This window comes from Anguilla anguilla, chromosome 8, assembly GCF_013347855.1.
Source record: "Anguilla anguilla isolate fAngAng1 chromosome 8, fAngAng1.pri, whole genome shotgun sequence".
Lineage (NCBI taxonomy): Eukaryota > Metazoa > Chordata > Actinopteri > Anguilliformes > Anguillidae > Anguilla > Anguilla anguilla.
This window is the reverse complement of record NC_049208.1, coordinates 24,157,688-24,178,722: the sequence shown is the minus strand read 5'-3', so window position 1 is coordinate 24,178,722 and position 21,035 is coordinate 24,157,688. Positions and strand designations below refer to the sequence as shown.

The 21,035-nt window shown below is 38.6% G+C and overlaps 1 protein-coding gene across 1 annotated transcript; it reads right to left on the bottom strand.

The window, feature by feature from the left end:
• Nucleotides 1–1,949: 1,949 nt before the first annotated feature.
• On the bottom strand, nucleotides 1,950–20,115 carry paxip1 (PAX interacting (with transcription-activation domain) protein 1). Its single transcript, XM_035431180.1, has 21 exons — nucleotides 19,904–20,115; nucleotides 18,834–18,968; nucleotides 17,191–17,234; nucleotides 16,777–16,840; nucleotides 16,470–16,580; nucleotides 15,172–15,831; nucleotides 13,428–14,091; nucleotides 12,448–12,542; nucleotides 11,871–11,966; nucleotides 11,397–11,534; nucleotides 9,958–10,079; nucleotides 9,464–9,648; nucleotides 9,184–9,227; nucleotides 7,271–7,338; nucleotides 6,821–6,923; nucleotides 6,000–6,168; nucleotides 4,457–4,557; nucleotides 3,761–3,895; nucleotides 3,472–3,547; nucleotides 2,591–2,651; nucleotides 1,950–2,265 (listed from the first exon to the last, which is right to left on the bottom strand). The coding sequence occupies exons 1-21, from the start codon at nucleotides 19,982–19,984 to the stop codon at nucleotides 2,250–2,252; spliced, it is 3,168 nt and encodes a 1,055-aa protein (XP_035287071.1). The 5' UTR covers nucleotides 19,985–20,115; the 3' UTR covers nucleotides 1,950–2,249.
• Nucleotides 20,116–21,035: the final 920 nt, after the last annotated feature.

The following is a 21,035-nucleotide window of genomic DNA, read 5'->3' as shown; positions in this document are numbered from 1 at the left end:
CTTGTCCATGGAACCAGCTTGAGAAGATGTGTGCTTTGTGACATGCCATATGATCCTGCTGGAAGTGTCCATTTGAAAAAGAATAGACTGTCCTCATAAATGGATGCACATGGTCAGCAACAATGCTTCCATGGCATTGAAATCATGCTAAATTGGTATTAATGGGCCTAATGTGTGCCAAGAAAACATTCCCACACCATTACACAACCACCAGCCTGCCCTGTAGACACAAGGCAGAATGGATCCATTGATTTGTGCTGTTCACACCAAATTCTGTCTCTACCATCTGCATGTCATGGCAGAAATTGAGATTCATCAGACCTGGCAATATTTTCTAATCAATCAAGTTTTGGTGACCATATGCCCGCTGTAGTCTCATCTTCCTGTTCTTAGGTAACAGGAGTGGAACCTGGGGTGGTGCTCTGCTGCTCCTCTTCAAGGTTTAGATCAGTTGTGCAATCAGAGATGTCCTTTGGCACACCACCGTGAACTTCTGTTATTTGAGCGTCTGTTAGCTTGAACAAATCTGCCCATTCTCCTCTGACCTACTTCACTGAACAAGCTGTTTTCAGCCACAGAACAGAACTGTGTGTTTTTATCACATCATTCTGAGTAAACTCTATAGAGACTGTAGAGCATGAAAATCCCCGGAGGGCAGCCGTTTCTGAGATGCTGGAAACCTCCATGTCTGGCACCAACAATCATACCACGGTCAAAGTCACTTAGATCACGCGTCTTGCCCAAACAAAACAAAAATGAAACCTCTTCACCATGTCTGCATGTTTTATACACTGAGTTGCATCCACATGGTTTGCTGTTTGTAGGAGCAGGCTATTTGGTTTCATGAGCAGCTGTACCTAATAAAATGGCCAGTGAGTGTACATACAAAGTTGTATGTATATGGTAGTCAATCTTATTGAAATAGAACAACTTGTAAACATCGTACATAATCCAATGAGTGCCATCAGAACTAAAACACATTTTAAACAAATGAGTATGGTTTTAAGCTTTAAAGATACTGATGATTATTATTAGTACAGTATACTTACTTATTACTTCAATCAGCTTGTCATTTCATCAACCTTTCAAAATAAATAAAGGATTTAGTCAAAGACACAATTTCATGTGAACGGGACCAAAATCTCAGAACAACATTTGCAAATCCCAACATACTGGATGCCAATTTGGCATAATTCGGCAGTTACCACTTGAGGAACACATTTAAGGTAGGTGCATCAATAGAAAATGAAAATCATAATGTCACATTCGGTACGGCACCAATGAATATTTATACTGCTGGTCTCATAATTAGGCTAACAAGCAACAGTGACACATGCCCAAGCTTTCTAAAATCTTGATTTTCACAAAAAATGAAAATGCTCAAATCCTTAGCTACATGAATGCCAATTTGTTTTATTGCTCAGGGGATGAAGTGAAAGCCCCATAAATAAGACTTTCAGTGGGAGCTGATCCTGATTTTTTTCATATTGTACTGTTTTTCCAGCTCATGATTTTGTTTTTTTAGTAGCCCTTAAATATGTGACACTAAATCTGCAACGTTCCTAGTCCAAAAAACAATCCAAAACACTGTAGGTCTCTCCTCTGATAAGCATTTTTTTGACTCAAGCAACTGGGTATGGGCATGCTAAAGTCAACAAGCACTGTCAATTTCAACACAATGTAAAAATGCAACTGAAAAAATACACTTCTATTGCATCCTGCTCTACATTTCAGTCACACATTGATATGCAATTTAAAGACTTCAGTTAAAAAAAAAAAAAAAAAAAAAAAACTGGTCATTGACCTCAGTCATCAGGACACTGCGATTCTTACCTTATATTCTGGCAATATGTTTTCCAACAGGGCTACACTCACCCGAAACATTAAAGTGTGTTCAAGATTATACAGTATGTAATGAATGTTGTGTTGAGGCACAAATATATTAGACCAAGTATCAAAACATTTTTATTAAAAATGCTTAAAAGTATAAGAATCAATTCAATTAATATCTATACAAAATAATAACTATTTAAACAAACAAGTCCTTAATTTTTCTTAGGCTGATTTCTTCTGTTATTAACAACAAATACTCAACAAGGGTATTTATACTTTTTAACAGTGTACAAAATATTGCAAAGTTCACCATTTCATCTGTACATTGTTATCTAAAACTATTACTGCCACCACATTCTCAAGTGTGAAGCATCCGTAGGTGGAGAAGCATAATTTTTCATCAGTAAGGAGATCCATCATGTGAATTTATATGTAAGATTGTTAAGGAAATATGTATAGGTAATGGTGATAGGTTAGCAGTCATGATTTAGAATTATTCAGGGCTCAAAACTATTCAAAACACCTGCTCTAATTAATGCAAAAAACTTTTACTGAGGTTGCAGTAATGAGCACAGGTTTTAAAAAAATTGCATTCAGAATAGAAAAAAAAAAACATATAAAAAAAACTCCAAAAAAGTAACAACAACAAAAAAAAAAACCCAACCAACCCAAGACCATTTTTGCGAAATGCTCGGAATTAATATGCATAAAAATGATTCACTGTACTTTTCTGTGGTCAACTGAGACAAAAGGATATGATTCATAATCCAAGGTCTGTGTCAAGACTCCCGTCAATATGAATTCAGCATTGTGCACATCTGGGGGGAAAAAGTTTTAAATGACAAATAGAATGTATCTCCCTTGTAAACGGCTAACATGATAAATGCCTTGAAAGTTTTGACCCCTTTGATCATTTTTCCTTTCATGTGTTGCAAAGTCTAATGAAAATATATTTAAATAGTACTTTTTGCACTCGTATACAAGAAACTCCATAACATAAAAAAATATGTTGATTTATTTAGAATTGCATACAAAATGTAATCCTGAAAATGACTATACAATAGTTGTATTCACTCCTTTGCATTAACAACTTAAAAGTATATTCCACTTCCTTGAAAGATCACTAATTATCAGCTTTGCCCCAGCACAGCCTTTTTGGTGCGCCACCACAAGACGTTTTACTGGCCCCGTCTGGCCACCCCACTGAAAATAACATTCAGATCAGCAACATCTTATTAGGCTGCAGCGATTGTGGGCAATACAATTTTCAGTACAAATTAACCTATTTGCTTGATTATCCACAAAAAACACCACACAAGTCTCATAGTCAACAAATTAAAAAAGAAATTAGGCTGAAAATTAAATTTCCCAACCAACAGAGTTTGGCTTGTTTGATTCATAATAATTCAAACATCAATAAATACTAGCCAAAATTTAGGGCTGATTTTTAGGGGTGTGTGCATGGCACCTTCAGATCAGATAGGGGGGCGTGGTTCTAAACAGACAAAATGTCCCAGGGAGTTAATGAACCATTGTACTGTATATCAAATACAACTGCTTACATTGCAGAAAACAGATCTATATTATACATGTTCACATTGTACTAGCAATTAAACTAAAATCCAAAAGCATCCTTACCAATGTTCTTCAAAAAGTACTCTCTGCACAAGTGGAGGTCATTTTCACAGGATATCAGAATGACCTCAGGGAGACTCTATAAAATAGAAAAAAAAAATACTGTTGAGAGATTTTGTGGTAAAAAATAATTTCTGTTGATGAATCATTACAAGACTCCTGTTATGGTAAATGGTATGAGGAACTGTTATTTGCAAATAGCTTGTTGCAGTGTCATATTTTAATCAACTAAAAGACTATATTGAAGGAATGCCATATTAACATGTTGGGGGTGCGAGGAGAGAGAACTTGCCTTGTTCTGTTTGTGCTCCATTATTTTGCGAAAGGAGGGCTGCTTTCCCAGAACCTTCCCTCCAGCGCACTCCACAATGGCTTTCATAGTAGTGAGGCTTGGGCATATTCCTGGAGTTATGTAAAAATACTTCCCCTGAAAAAAACAGGGAAACAAACATATATGGCCTGGACGCTAGAATGGTCATTTTCGTATTAGTCACAAAAAGTCAGCTGGAAAATTTTTTTGTGAACCAGAGAGGTGAAATAATAGGCAAACCCAGAATACAAAATATTATACTAAATTTGAAGAGACAAGTGAACCACTGTACTTTATTCCACTTTCATTTTTTTTCAGCCACCTAGTCAAGCAACCAATAAACTGACCAACTCTTTGAAACAAATCAGTATGAATCAGTTGAAGTTGGAAAGATAACCCAACCAATTGTGGTAATACACCACCAAAGCTGAAGGAGATATTTTTGCTGTTTAATTTCTGGTGCAAGAAAATATAGCAATAAATATTACCATATCATTATACAGATTAATATAACCACTAAACCTACTCAATGCTGTAAGATACTCAGCATGCTTTAAATGTGGAATAATCACTTTTCAGTGTCCATTCAGAATTGTGATTTGAGTCATAATGAAGGCAGCTGTTTAAGGTAGACACCCAAGAGCACTCAGGGTCAGGGTAGGGTGATTACTCAGCTACCTTGAAGAGGGGGGCAGTGTGGGCTCTCCTCAGAGACTCCTCCAGACTGAAACAGAAAAGGACCTCTGCCTCTGCATCCCGTAGCATGAAATGCTGCTCATCTATGAAAACAAACAGGACAAGTTCTCAAGCAGACAACCATCGCGGAGTACTAGTGATGCGCAAGTCAGCTGTGATGTCTCACTGCACTCACTCACCCACCCGCCCGCCCGCCCGCCCGCCCGCCCGCCCGCCAACCACCTGACCTAACTATTTTATCCAATTCAGAAATCCGTACCAATATAAAACCATTATTTCTCAGTGGGCTATAAGCCTACAATAGCCTATGCACAGCAGAAAAATAAAAAAATACAGGAATAATAGGCTTGCTTCAGACCAATAAATATTTATTATAAAAAAAGAAGTTCCACAGGGTAATTTTGTAAAACAATTTTGCCAACAAGTATTTCCACAAGCTTGTCTCAACTTAACGTCATGGTCTAACCTCAAGCCTACCGAGGTAAAGAAATTAACAACTAAAGCTACTTTCGAAAAAATAAATATTGGCTAACGCTATTGTTTTTATGCCAAGACCCTCTTTACACACCCTGCCATTACCACCATCTGTGGATGTCATGGTCAAATATGTCAAATGCAGCACTAGGATCAAGGACTACAAAAATAGATAATTTTCTAGAATCAAGAGTCATTCTGACGTCAATTACTACCATGACTAGCACTGTCTCGGTGCTATGCATGGCACAAAATACAGATTGACATTTACGTAGTAAACAATTACTGTTTAAATGGTCTGTCAATTGCAAAAAGACAGTTTTTGAGTGATTGGCTCAGAAACTAAAAGACAGAGATGCGTCTACAGTTGTTTAGAAGAGCACAGTCTAGCAACCTTTTTTAAGAAGGGGATGTACAACTGCAGTTTTAAAAGTAGATGGATAAATACCAATCTGCAGTGAGTATTTCACAACACTTAGTAAATCATGAACAAAACAACTGTAGACATTTTTTAAAAAACTGGTGGGGAGTGGTTTGAGGGCACAGGTAGAGGAACTTAGTTTAGTCACTACTTCAGCTAACAAATCTAGTAACAGGAGGAACATTCAAGGGTGCTGTCTGAGAGTAGTGGGGGTTCAACTGAAATATAATCACTGTTCAATTTACATTATATTCAGAGGGCATGTCATTGTGCAAAACAGAAGCCGGTTTATCACATTTATTAGAAATAAGATTAATAACATGTTTATCTAGCAGAATTAGGCTAGTTTGTGTTTAAAACAAGTCCAAATTAATTGCTTACTTTTTCCTCTATTTCTGCTCTGCCCTTCTACCCTAAAGAGCTATTTGCTCTTTAGTGTTGGTGCTCTGGCTTTTTGCCTTATTACCCAAACAAATAACCCTCTTTTAAAAAATAAAAAGAAGTGGCCTTGTCACACCAAGTAAAGAGCACCCAAGCAATAATAATGGCAGCATGCAAAATATGTTCATACATTTTATAAAATACTGATAACTAGTTCTGTATTTGGTCAGATAAAACAAAGTAACATACCCACAAATTTCTGGCTTTTCCAACTTTCCTCCAACCAGTCTGGGGTGACAATGTGCTTGACAATGGACATAGCAGTCAGGAACTTCACAGTTCGTGTCACTTTGTTTGCAATAAGATGTGTACACTTCTGTGCATTTTCTGCTATTTCTCCTCCAAGATCATACAATCTCTAAACAAAGAAGAACAAAATGCGATAAGAAAAAAAAATCCCTTACACGTTTGTCAATTCAAATCATTTGAAGTCAGACAGGACACACAGATCTTTTTTAATGTAAAGGTAACCCCTTGTTGGTTTCACAGAAAATGGCAAACTTTTATGACATGAATTTTTCTCTGTACTAAAATGTTTCTGACCTTACTAGCACCAGTGCTACTGGCAAAAAAAGTAAAGGTATACTTTTCTGGGTAGGGGCGGAGGTGGCTACAGAGCCTGTAGGGTGGGATCGGGTTTCAGCTGAGTGTTTGTAGCAAGCTAGCTACTGTAATAAAAACCAGACAACCATGGGATTGTTTTTCCTCAATGGTGACAGCTGAAGTTCTGCAAGGGGAAGAAAAGCGAAGTGGACTTGCCATGTTTTCGGCTGGACCTGGAAGTAACGTTACCTTTAGCTATCCAGCTAGCTACGCTTGCTGCGCTCAAAGGTGTTTCTTTTCTCAAAGGTGGTTCGGCAGGGTGGAGGACTAAAAATCCTGCTTTATTGTGCTCTGCTTCCCAGACCCACTTTGTCCATATGACATTTGATACTTCCACAGTGTATAAAGAAGACACTTTGTGCACTGTGATATAACTTACATCTATGCAGGGTGGAAGAATAAGTTACCTTTATATGCTGCTGAACTTGTACTGGGTCAAATCCAGTGAAGAACACAAATGGGGTGGTTTCTGGTGGTAGCTTTTTAGTTGGAGCTGGCAAGTCTTCAATCCTGGAATGAGGATGACATTTTATTACAATATATCAAGGCAGGAGTTATCCCACGACACCAAATTTATCTGGATTGCAATAGCAATGCACTACAAAATTAAATTACCCATTATAGCCAATTTTGCCGTGTGCCTACTTGAACTTTCAAAGCATTAAAATAATGATTCTCCAAATTTGTAACCACACAGGTGACCTGGCCAATAACAATAACTCAATCAAGAATCATGTTTCTCAGGATCTCTGGCTCGGTGTGATTTGGTATTGTCTTGAAAAAAATTATATCATAGCTATTTAAAAATCAAACTTATATAGATCACCGTTTTTTGAAAGATATGTCTCATCACTCACCTAGGTTTTTTGGCAGGCGGTTGAGGACTGGACATGTTCTGTTTCTGTTTCTGCTGGACGTGAACGCCCTGGGGTCATCCGGAAAAAAGGTCACATTACATAAATTAGTTCTCCCCATAAAAAACACCTTGAACTGCGCACAAACAAGGTAAAGTCAACACACAGACACGCACATATACATATTGTCAGTTTACAGAATACTGGCACCATTGATAAAGATGCACAAAAAAGACTGCCTAAAAAATAGAATATTGCTATGTCATCATCTGAAAACTAATGATTTAAAAGTCAATAGAAAATTTGTTTGCATAAGTGCTCCATTTTGTGATGTCTTTGAAAATGAACAATTCAATACATTTGTGGAGTTTGTGGACTCTCCAGTAAGTAACCAACTCCAAGTATGACATTATTACAATAAATAAATAAATAAATAAATAAATAAATAAATAAATTAATTAATTAATTAAAAAAACAAAATAAAAAACCCACCTTATTTCAAATAAAATAAATAAAAAATTATGTCTTGCATTGGATGTGCAAGATTATAATAAGAAGACATGAGTTTGAATTTATATATCAACATGCGATTCATTTGTGCAAATTGCAGCCACAGTATAAAGCCCTTTACAACGTTAAGTTCCCTTATGATTTCTTTTCAAAGAAATCTACTCCCATACAGTCCGACCAGATGTGGATAGCCCACACAGGCAACAGGCAACGCTCCATTCTGCTCCCTACTTGCCATTGCGTACTGTGGCTGCTTCGAAAATGTGATCAAGACAGGAGCAACATACAAACTTGCGCTTTTACTCTGGTGTTGTTTCTAACAAAAAAACAACACAATTTTCTGGATGTTCGGAAATGCTAAAAAAAGGCTAAATTTGGTGACATCGTGCCACTATTTGAAATTCGACAAAATTGATTGTAATGGTAAAAAGGTAACACTGTTAAACTTTAAAGAAGCTACAGTACTCTAATTTGTTCATCTGGTATTAGCTAAAGAACTCTGAAAGCAACCACACTAAAGTTTATTCATAAAGTTTACATTCTAGTTTTATTTATTTTTAGCCATTCAGCTGTGGACCTTCTTTTGTGTTTTGGATCATTGTCTTGCTGCATAACCCAATTACGCTTCCGCTTCTGCTCATGGACAGATCACCAGATTTTTAATAATATTCTGGCACAAAGTAGAATTCATGGTTTCTTCAATAATGGCATGTCGTCCAGGTCCCGGGGCAACAAAGCACTGATGCACGCGATCACATAACACCTTGACTGCTGGTATGATGTTCTTAATGTGAAATTCTGTATCTGCTTTATGCCAGACATAATGGGACCTGTTGTCCAAAAAGGTCCACTTATGACACATCTGTCCATAAAACATTATCTTGAAAGGCTTTGGAATCATTAAAGTACTTTTTTGAAAATGTGAGATGACCATTGATGTTTCTCTTAGTTTGCAGTAGTTTTCCCCTTGCTAAACTCCAATGAATTCAATTTTTTCCCAGTTTCTGTCTTGTTGTGGAGTCATGAACCCTGACTTTAACTGAGGCTAGAGAGGCCTTAGGTTGAAGAAATTTTTTGCAGGCCAGCCACTCCTGGGAAGATTTACCACTGTTCCAAGTGTTCTCCACTTGAAGTGAATGACTCTCACTGTGGTTTGGTGGAGTCCCAGGGCCTTAGAAATGGCTTTGTAACTTTCCAGATATATTTCAACAACTTTTTTCCCTCATCTCTTCTGTTATTTCCTTTAATCGTGGCATAGTGTGCTTGTAGAAACTTTGTTATGACTACTTAATTCTGATGGCAAGCTTCAATGAGTGAGTTTTAGATTCAACAGGGCTGGCTGCAATCAACCCAGAGATGTATTTATGTATAATGAGATCAGAGGTCATTCCTATGAACAAACTCACCATCAGTGCATCTGGCGATATCTTCAATGGGCTTCGCCACGCAGCTGCAGGCAACAAAAACAAAATAATTTAAGCTAAAGTGTAATGATAGTTAAAAATAAGTCACACTAAACATTTCCTTGCTTGCATTTCAACTACTCATAACTCCACAGGAAATAATTTTACTGTTACAGGAATGTTGGAGTATTTGATCCATGTAAGCTGCTGACATCCAATTGAGGAAATGAAAAAGAAATATATGAAAGACAGGATGCAGGAATAAATCTCCTGAGATCCTCACCCAGTAGGTTATGCACCAAATGTTGATTGGGAGCAAGAGGATCCTCCAGATTAAAGGTGGAGTAGCGACTGTGCTGGATCTGACGCAACGCTTCAAAGTTCCCCAGGAGAATGTCACACAGCCACTGAGCATTCACACAGGGTATCCTCCATTCTTTGGCTCTCTCATACTTCAATCCAGTTGGTCTGGAACACAAAACCTCAACTGCTATCAATATCCATAACTGATCTTTACACTCTAAGCACATTTCACGAAAAAGGAAACAATTTTAGGAGAACAGTACACATCACAACATCCGTATTGTGACAGCTGTATTGTCAAGCAACAGGTCCGCTTGTTAAGCCGCACATTAGGAGTCTTCCTCTGACTCATGTCTGTACAAGTCTGACTTGGAAACTAGCGTGCAACAGATACACGCTACTTATGACACAGCAGTTTGCAAGTCAGACCCCTCACAGACAAATCATTTTAATGATAGAAAAATAAATGCTTACTCTTTACAGATGAGGGCTGTATTGCTGCGACAAAGATAGCCTGTGTATCTTGCTCCTGTCAAGTAGGCCATCAACTTAAGATCATCACGATCAGTATCCAAAAATCCAGTAACAGAGATGATCTGTGCAACATAAATATAGACAGGTTAACAAATACAAAATTACAGTTATAATAAAATACACCTGATCTAGAGAATGAAATGTTCAAACACTGAGTTTTGTAAAAACCATCTGATTGCAATGACATGACACAGTTTAGTTTAACGGATGTGATATCCATCAGCATATTTCTCATTCAATAGCATCTCCATTCTGAGGATGAAAAATAGTCAGAAAATGCTAGAAGATCAAAAAGAATGCCTTCTGGGACTGTCCCATTGCCGATGGGGAGATTCCAGAATGACAACATACCATCAAACACTCAAAACTTTCTTGCACAGATAAATATGAATAGGCCTTCCAATTTGGAGAGAAGGAGCAATGCTTAAATGTTATTTTAAAAATATAAATAATATTAAAATAGAAAATAGCATATCCAAACCAATTTTTTAAGAATATTCTTTTGGTATTTGGTATATAAGCCGCAGTAATGTGTGCAGTGCACATGGGCGCATGGCACATTACGGTTGTGTTTCAGTTTTAAATAAATTGAAGGTATGGAAAAGGTTTGACCACACAAGATTGGGGGAATTGGGTTCCAGAGGTAAAGACAAGAACAGCAAACCAATACATTAACATAAGCTGTGTTCCATTAGAAATGGTCAGTGAAGTTACTGTTACAATCTCACTGTGAATAATAATGCATTATAAAAATTTAGTTTGTGCTTTAAAACTATTAACTTCAACGAGGTCCCGAAAATGAATGGAAGTGAATGGGCAGCCTAACAATCGGGAGGAATGGCGATGCTGTAAACGGTCAGTAGGGACAGCTGGAGAAATGCAATTACAATGAGGTAGGCTCCACAAAATTAGCAAAGTGAAATATCACTTTTAAGAGGACTTCCACTGTACTGGTGTCCACAGAGACAGGCTGGACAATACTGATAGAATAGAAAACATCTGCCAAAGAATGGTAGCTAAGTGACATTTGAATGAATGTTTTTGAATCAGTATCAAGCTGACCAAGGACATGGTGACATACAGTTTCTTCTGTAGGTTTTGGAACAGATTAGAAAATAAGATTTAAAAAAAAATGAAATATACAAAATAAATTACTGTTACTCACAGTTAGGACAGTTCCCAAGGTTATTATTTTTTACACTCATAAGTAGTCGTCCTTTAACAATAAGTATATTTATGTTATCACAAGATAAAATGACGACAGGCATTGGAACAATCACAATCACCCCCTCCCAATGTGTGGCTCACTATTGTGCCCTTGCTTTGTGCACATGTAATGAGCAAGGCTTTGAAAGGGAAGACAACAGGAAAGTGCATACGTGCTGTGAGCAGGGCTTTGCTCCGGGGGGGAAGGCGAAGGGAAAGTGCAGTGTTCTCTCTGGAGGGCTCATCCTCTTCTTCCTCAGAACAGTGTTCAGCCAGTGGGCAGTGACACAACGCTTCCCATCTCTCAAGGCCTAGAGACGCAAAAGCACTCAGGCTTATCAAATGTACAAAAACCAGTTTGTCTTAACACGGGGTCATAAGACTATTATCTGCTGTCCAAGTGTAATGTGTCCTCTTCACTCAAACAAAACACAAATTCTCCATGAACACAAGGTCATAAAACACTATTCAAGCCAAATGCACTCTTCTTATTTGCATGGAAAGGTTAATCACTTAAGCAATGCAACTATTTGGGGCAGTAAAAAACTGTCGAAAACTGAATCATGACAGTGCAGGTCAGAATTGGTCATTCCAAATTGGAAGAGGGGACAAAATATGATAGGCACTTAACAGTGACATAAACTCACCTGGACATACATACTACTGACTTGGCTTTCACACAACAGGTGAGTACAGCGATTATTGAGAGAAGAATCCACTGTTCCACCATAGGATTGTATAATCTGCATTTCAGACATCATATTCAGAATATTAGGTTATGACTGAATACATAATCAAGCAATGCAAACAAAGGTAAAATCAGGTCAGTGAAAGGTTCAGACTAACACAGAGAACAGGATCACTAAAGTCTAAACAGGAGACATTTGCACTCATATATCAATCAGGATAAGCTATCAAATGGCACTTATGTAAGAACATAGGAATGATTCACAATGACAAACAGGCCATTTAGCCCATCTTGGCCTGCCATGTCTAGAGCAGCAGTATAAAAGCTATAGCCCGCAGTACATATCTATTGAGCCATGGAATCACACTGAGTGATATTCATCAATGTATCGCGAAATGAGAACTGCACACCAATAAGCTATATTCGTGCTTTTGAGGTCAACAAAACAATCCAAATCAACCCAAGGTAAGTATATATTGATTCACCAACAACTGATGAAAAACCCAGAATTTATGAAGAATGAGTAGAAAACTTACTCTTTTCCAAGTGGCCAGCAGCTGCTTGTCTGACATCTGTTCTGGATAGTCAGCAATGGCAAAGACACAGCCAATCAAGAAACTATCCTCAGGAACTAAAAGGGAAAAACATTTTATTTCACAAAAATCTTGCATGTAAATCCAGCCAGTTAAGCTTTACAGCAGAAATTCAATTGTACTTTCTGCATGTTATTGATTCCCCTTTCAAGTAACAGCTCACAGTGATAGGCCCTTTAAGTCTAGCTGATAACATAATGCACTTTGATATAAAAGGGTGGGTACATCAGGGAAATAAATAGTTTTTTTTACTAGTCAGGTAAACAGACATAACACCTCTGGAGGTGCAATGCCAGTGTAGAAGCTGCTTCCGAATTACATGATGTGCATTTTCTTGCTTGAAACAAGCAACAGTCTCCACCTACTTCACATTTTTTAAAGATGCAAACTGGGGTGGAGTGTGAGCACAAAGGGATGGGGGAAGGAGGGAGGGGTGACAGAAGTAGTCGGTAATGTGTCACAGGTGTGTAGGCGGAGCCAGCTAGGGGGAAAACAATCCTGTGCCCGTCAAAAAAAAAAAAAAAAAAAAAAAAAAAAAAAAAAAAAAAAAAAAAATCCTGTGTCTGTCACTGTGCTAAATAGGAGCCAACTGTACATCAAGCTAGCTGTAATTGCTATTTTATTGTAATGTCAGAAATTTACTTTGAATCATTTCCAAAAGAAAAATAGTGAATGAAAGACCAAAGGAACAAGTGAGCCAAACAAATGACCTGAACGAATGCCAAAAGATGTGGTGCACCAAAGAATCATCACTATTGTACAGTTCAGGGCTAAGTAAAGTAAGTGAGAATTCAAAACAAACCAATTCCAGTGTCTTAACTAATTATACTCTAATTAATTACAAGTGAACACAAAACTGACTTATTTAGCCTGTCCACAATGTAGCTACACAGACCATATTCAACCCAATGAGAAGAACTTACTGTCCAGGCCAGGCTCATGCCCAAACAGCTGCTGCTGCTGTGGAGGAGGCTGCAGTTGTGTCTGCTGCATTTGGTTTTGCATGGGCTGCTTTGAGCTCTGATTCTGCAGCTGCTGCAGCTGTTGCATGTGCTGCTGTTGCATTTGCTGCTGTAGGAGATGCTGCTGTTGCAGATGCTGCTGGTGCAGCTGTAACCTGTGTAGTTGAAAGGCATGTTGCTGTTGCTGCTGCTGCTGTTGCTGTTGCTGCAGCGGTGGCCTGATTAACTGTTGAGGATGTACTTGCTGCTGTGTGAACGCATGTGGTGGTGGTTGCTGCTGCTGCTGCTGCTGCTGCTGCTGTTGCTGTTGCTGCTGCTGCTGCTGTGGCGAAGAGAATATTTGCTGGTGGATCTGCTGTGGGTGTGACTGCTGGAGAAAGTGGTGCTGTGGAACTGCAGTTTGTGGGAAGGAAGATTGGGGAATAATCAGTGGCTGAGACTGCAAATGCAGAAGATGCTGCACTGGTAACTGCTGCTGTAGATGGGGCTGTTGGACTTCACCAGGAAGCTGCTGCCCCTGAGGCTTTGCTTGGCCAAACAGCTGTGGGTTTGCTGGGGCTACTGGCTGACTCTGATTTCCTTGTTGTTCCAATGATTTTGTTGGAGTTGACAGGGTTTGCAGAATCTGGTACAAAAGAAAGAAGCTGTTCTAACATGATAAGGCACCAGTTTGACCGCCATAACACCGCCATACTACAGTAAACCATAAATATAAAAGATAACTGCAAAAGCATACAGTGAAAGGCTCATGACATATGACATACATCCTTTCACCATTTCAAATCTGAAAATTTTTTACTTCCAGCAAAATTATCACAAGAACAGATTAAAGATAAAAACAGAACTAAGGAATAATGTATTATAGTCCAAACAAGACAAATGAATTGCATCAGAAGGCTTTTGGACTTAAGTGTCATTATTATGATACATTTTTCACATATTCCTTGAGCATTTGCATGAATAATAATCTATTCTGGCCACAGAATTCCTAGAAGCTTCCAAGATATTACAGTCCAATTTAGGTCCTGGAATTTCTGGTGGCAATATGCAGGCATCTTTGTGGTCAATATGTTCATGTCATAATCTCTGAGGTAAAAAAAAAAAGTTTTTAATATATCTTGTCCGAGCTAACCTAAAATAATGCATAAGGTAAATATTACCCCAATCAAGTACAGCATCCACACTATAAATAATGTTTGATAAACACCTCTCTCTCTCTCTCGATAGATTGTATCTGATGGGGTCTATCACATATCAGTGAGTTTTGAGGGAACAACAAAATGAAGTGAAAACAATATAAAAGTTAGTCACTATAATAGTATTTTGTAGATAATACTTCAACAAGATACTTCCTACGTATTTGCTTTGCTTAATCAAAAGGCCATTTGGTTCCTTTACAAGGTGCAGGAAGGCGTTTAGAAATATGGGGGTCATTTTCGGGAGTATTAAATGTTGAGTCCTTGGTTGCGCACAGCGGTTCTCATTGACTGAGGGACTGCTCGACCAATGCTGGCCACAGAATTTCGTAGGTGGGCTCATCTTGTTCCAGACTGTCTATATAAACTAGGGATTTCCTATGTACACAGTACTCATGGCATGTACACAACGGCGAAACATACACCAATATTGTTTCCTCCAGAGAATTGCTTGGTAAATTTTTTTTTAATTTTTTCCACATTTCTCACACAAACTAGCTTGTACTTACTTGTGCAACATTTGAGGGCCGGGTAACCTGTTGAATATCAGTACTATTCGTGATATTTCTCAGCGTTCGTGCAGCTGGGTTCCAAGATGTCATGACTTCTTGCTTCTCCACTCCTGGGGTGCAGAGCCCTGATGATTCCATGTTGCTACGAGTATCTTGGGTGGGTGGAACGTGGGCGGACAGGTTACTGCGTGCCTGTGCAGATGCCACCGTGCCCGGCACAGGTGGCACATTGGCACACAGATTGATGAGGCCAGTTTCCTTGCCCTGCTGCAGGCGGCGTTTTGCAGCAGCAGGATGGCTCATCTTTGCTGGCGTCCAATTCAAGTTTCTGTCTTCCTTCTCGGGAGAGGAGTCTGAAGAATCGTCAAACATGATTTCGCCTTCCCTGTGGTGTTTTGGAGAGAGTCCTGGTGTGCTCATGGGAGAACCATCCCGGAAGGAGGTAGGGCTCGACCCCCTTGAATGGCGGTCAATGTAGCTGCCATCTGATTGAGAACCCCGATCATACTCATCTGCACTCTCATCGGCCTCCTGGTAGGTTAGGCGTGGATGGTAAGCAACCTCATCCTTCCTACTCTTAACAGCCACAGAATCCAAAATCCACTCTGGAGTAACAATCTGTATACTGCTATGATTCAGAGCACATTCATACTTGTCCTGAAAAAACAACACAAAAAGAAAGGTTCAAGGGGTTCGCCTTGAATAGCCTACATTCACCGTGGGAAAAAATACGTTTCTCATCATTTTTAGGCCTATTAGCCACACAAGGCTTGCTCACAGAAAGCCTGAGACAGGTTGGGACCTTCACCAATACCCTAGGCTACAGGGATATACCTGCATGATATTAAAACATCACCACATTCAATGGATCACCAGAGCTAGCCACACGGCAATAAACTCAGGCTAGCAGCTTTAAATGCAGACTGGTGATACATCCATTTTGGGTGATCCTTGTAGGAATTACAGCCATTTTTATATATAGCTCCCTGATTTTAGTGGGCCAAAAGTCATTGGACAACTAATCTTTAATTAAGTTGTCATATTGGATATGTCTGCCAAATTTCAGTTTTAGAGCATGGGAAACAGGTTAAAATGTAGCAAGAAAAAAAAGAAAGAAGATGAAGAACTCTAGCAAAAGTCAAATGCTGGAGAGTAGAGATTCTAACACCCAAAAACAAATGGGAATTTAATGCTTAATATTGAACCACTGGACAAAAATGTGCATGTGAAAGTTGCTAAAGTAATTACACATCCATCACACTGGGTGTGAGCATGAGAAAGAATGCCATAATTACCCCTCTCGGTTCTGGCACAATCAGGTGTGTACACTTCTTATTGAGAGTCAGCTGACAGTCTCCACCATAGAAGGTTATTAAGGCCCACAGAGCATTCAGGTCCTCAGGTAGCTGTCAGAAAAGAAATTACACATGATGTCAATGAGCAATAAGACATATAATCAATATAATTTGTCCCCTCACAAATAATTAAGTAACAAACTGAGTAGGTATTTTTTGAGTAATCAGTCTAATTCTATTCAAGCAATAGTCACACATTTTAAAAATTCATTTAAAAAAAAAAAAAAAGGAAAAAAAGAGCACATACCTTGGGAAGACATGCAGTTACACCAAAGAACACCTGTCCGGATTCTGGAGAGAACCCGGTTACTCTGGAGGACGGTATTTAAGGAAATTCAGGATTTTGCCCTTTAGTGTCATAGCACTGCGCTCATGGTCACATCACATTCAACATCAGACCTCACTGTATGTGTATGTATGTATGCATGCATGTGTGTGCGTGTGTACATACGTTTTCACTCTGTACTCCACAATTTTACATTTGTAATCAAACAATCCACATGTGGTTCAAGTGCACATTCTCAGTTTTTAATGTTTGGGACAAATGGCCTCAGATGTTTTTGATTAGACAGGTTTGTTCAACTGCTTCCTTAGTGCAGGTATAAAATAGTTTCATCTGGTATGGAAGACACTGGCATTCATTTCAATAATAAAAGGATACGGAAGAATGTCGCCACATCTTACTGATAAAACCACCCACGATGGCTGAAAAACAAGAAGAAAAACAAGACCAGGTTAAACCATAATAATATGGCTGGACCTAACACACGTAATCTGGCTGACCAATGGTGTAACTTCATCACTCAGTCAGTCAGTCACTCACAGACATTCACGTTTGTAGGGCTGGCCCCACTGTTGCGGTCCAGCCAAAAACATGCATGCCATTTCACTAATCAGGTTATTTGCACCTGTTCCTACATTCATTGGAAATACATAAATACATCTCGACATGCAATAAAGGCAGGTACAGTGGCCTTGCACACACAAAACCTAATATGGATACACTAAAAAGAAACTGCATAGGTTTCGGTATCCATGTGTACCATCATTTGGCCAGGGTTAATATAGGCATATGAAATATAATATTAAATATCATCATTCTGTAAAAAATATACAAAATAAAATGATAAATTGCAATATCAATTTTAGGTCACATAACCCAGTACTAGTCTGCTGCCACCCCACTGATTAAAAACACCATCCAGTAAACCATTTGGATAAAGAATGGTGTGACCTGCTCCATCACTTCTAGTCGCTTTGAAGCAGAAACACATTTTGAATTTTATATATGGCTGTAAAGAGGAGAATCTCAGCTTTCTAGCGCTATTAATATCTTTCTACTCCTCATTCTGATCATAACAGTCACCCGATTTTGATAAAAACGGCCGTGTCTCTCTCCCTCTTTCTCTCTCTTCCAATCATAGACTTTGCTGCATGACTATGCTATGACAGACTAGAAGAATATCAGGTTCAGGCATAATAAGCTACAAGCTATTGTAACATGGGTCTGCCAATAAAAAAAAATTTAAAAAAATTTATAAAACAGGTATTTATCAAAACAAATGAATGAAGCGGACAGTGTTGTGTCCACACCTGCATTTTTATTTATAATATTGCTGGCTTATCGTATACTCAATGCTTTGCAATGTGTTTCTCAAGGAAATTCATATTGCAATTATGCAACGACACGCAGCCCTAATTTTTACATCTTTACATGGCACCCATTGCTATTGATATAGCTGGAAATATACAAAAACAATTCAGGTTAAGCACTCTGTTCAAGGGTAGGATGCAACCTGGGAACTGAACATGCTCATTTTAGGTTACAAGCCCAGTTTCCTGTATACTGCCAGTAACTCACATGATCACCATGAATATTTTACTTTTAAAAAGGCATGGATTATGACTAGGGTCACCGGTTTGATCTATTATGGAGAAAGTCAGGAGAGAACATGGATGTGTTCTCTCCCATTGTGTACAAGCATGTAGGCATGTGCATGTAAGCAAGCGTTACGTGTGAGCAAATGAACAAATGTGTACAAGTAAGCATGTTGTAACTGTCAGTGTGTGCATGTGCCACTTGTGAAGGAGTGTTTGGGAAAATGTGAGTGTTGTGTGTCTGTGCCAGCCCCACTGCTCCACCAAGTCACACAATCTTGAAGACAACCCTCAAATTACAAATGATATTTATGTCATTAGTTTCAATAACAACAATTGCGCACCCTAATAGTAGTAGTAGAAAACACATTTCAACAAACCTGCAGAACAAAAATAAAAAATAAATAATACAAAGACATGCCTTACCTTAACGACGGGTAAATCAAAGACCTCTCGGGACTCTCCGACCTCAGGATTATCAGCATCTTCAGCAATGATGTGAGTCGCAAGAGCATTGTAGGAGACTTCCTTGGCCTTTCCAGCTTTTAAAAGTTGCACAACCTAAAAAATAAATGCAATTTATGTGAACGTGAAATGTCTAAACAGAAAGCTACGTAGCTAACTTAGCTATCATTGACAATTGGCAAGCTGGACATAGCTCCAAACTGTTACGCCTAGACTACTCAAGGCAGCGAGCCAGCTAACGTTATTTTATGTCAACAAGGTTAGCTAACCAATCTACTTTTCAAGCCACGGGCAATAACACAGTTAATGTTATAGTTAGCTACTGTTAGCCGTAGCCAGTATTATAGTCAAAAGCTTCATTCAGATATTAGCTAACTAGGTAGTTAGTAACAACAACATAAATTAATTTGGGTTAACGTCTGATCGTAGATGCTCAATCACTAGCCAATTTACATGACAGACATTCTTCATTCAAAAGGACTAAGTTGGTAACATGGAATGGCAGTATCTGGCAGGAAGTAAACCCAGCCACATCCTTTCATGACAACATACAACATAATAGGGAAGTGTTGGGCACACAATTTTGCAAGCGGTTGAATTCAATCCATGTTTAAAGAATCGTGTGTGCAAAGTGCAACAAAAGAATAAAGGGTAGTGCGGAAGCTAATAGCAATTATAGCTTTATTGGCACCCTGACAGGCCATGCAGTTCACTCACTTAAGTCTGATAACGTTAGCTAGCTTAGCGAACCGAATACACAAGTAGCTAGCTGTCGAACATCGTTGGCAAGCGGTGGCTAACGAACAATCTACGTTATAGCTGGCTATCTCAGCGGACGATCCACCACTCATTGCCTCTACAAATGTGCTGGGACGAGGGAGTTGGCTAACTTATTCCATATGCATAATATTCATGAGCGAACCTTAGACAGAACCCTCTGCATGACTTCAATCTAGCTATAGCAGGCGGAGAATAACACCAGCTACAACAGTACTAAGTTATAGCTAACAGGGAATGATCTATCCTTTTACCTTTTGGTCAATATCTCCAACCACGTAGAATTTAACATCCTTGAAAAGCTCGTCTGGAACCTTCAACTCCTCATCCGACATTATTTTGTAGAGAGTGAAAATAAACCTCTATATGGCTTGTAAAATTAAAATGACTACATATGCTATCTTGCTGTGCCTGTAGTAGCTAGCAGTATCTTCCTTCTGTAGACTAGCGCCAAACAGTATTCGGCGGGCTTTGGGCCGAAACCATTACACTTTTGGGAACTACTAAATATATTTTGTTTAATTTGTTTCTTGATGTAGTCTTTTCATACATGGGTCACATTAGTCTGCATTTTCCATGTACGCATAATTTTACAATTGTACAAAAATAACGTTTTTGTCAACTGTGATCTATTTTACAAAATTATCTTGAGCGCGCCACCCCCTAGAAAAGCTTTCACCTTAGTTGGGAGGAGCAATCTCTTCGTCCACTTGGTTTTGACGTTGTGGGGTGACGTCTGGTCAGTATTTACTTGTTGCCAGGTTGGACAACACGAAATTATATGGAAAACTGAGGCGACTTGACCTCCTCAAATCACGAGAGACAGTCATGGGAGAGCTTAAGTTTTTTTTTAAATGATTTTGAAAATGACATTTCTGTCGCATAAAAATCCCAGGAGACAAACTCTGGCGTCACAGAAAAGCGTTTCATCTTACATTGTATTAGGGGAGAGGTCCTGGAAACACATGTGGTTGGCAAAACTGCTATTGGTAAGACTAAAGCCAAAGTGTTTAAATCTGAAGAAATGCGAAGTTGCCTGTCCATTCATGTGAGTCAGATTTGACCGCTAATATTCCAGTGAAATATGAAATTAAGTATCTCGGAACTGTTATGACTAATGATGAAAATAAGAGGAAAGTTTAAGTGTTTTGAACCTAATTGATGCTATAAAGTCGTCAGAATCACTGACTTTCGAGGGATGTACTATCTTTGGGAGAATTCTTCAGTTTTATTCACCTATAATTTCTCCTCACAACTCGATTTTATGGAACAATAGGCTCATTACTTTGATCAGGAAAATACTTTTTAAGGTTGCTTAGTTTTCTAAAAATATGTATTTCTTTGTAACAGAACTTTTGGATGTAAATGTTATTTTTTAACATAACT

What these genes read in the sequence shown, in the direction of transcription:
- paxip1 (XM_035431180.1), bottom strand. Translation starts at nt 19,984, where the DNA reads ATGTCGGATGAGGAGTTGAAGGTTCCAGACGAGCTTTTCAAGGATGTT. An exon ending in GCATGAGCCTGGCCTGGACA is followed by an intron (nt 12,543 to 13,427) that starts GTAAGTTCTTCT and finishes TTTCCCTTTTAG; the next exon opens with TTCCTGAGGATAGTTTCTTG. An exon ending in TGGAGCACAAACAGAACAAG is followed by an intron (nt 3,548 to 3,760) that starts GCAAGTTCTCTC and finishes TCTATTTTATAG; the next exon opens with AGTCTCCCTGAGGTCATTCT.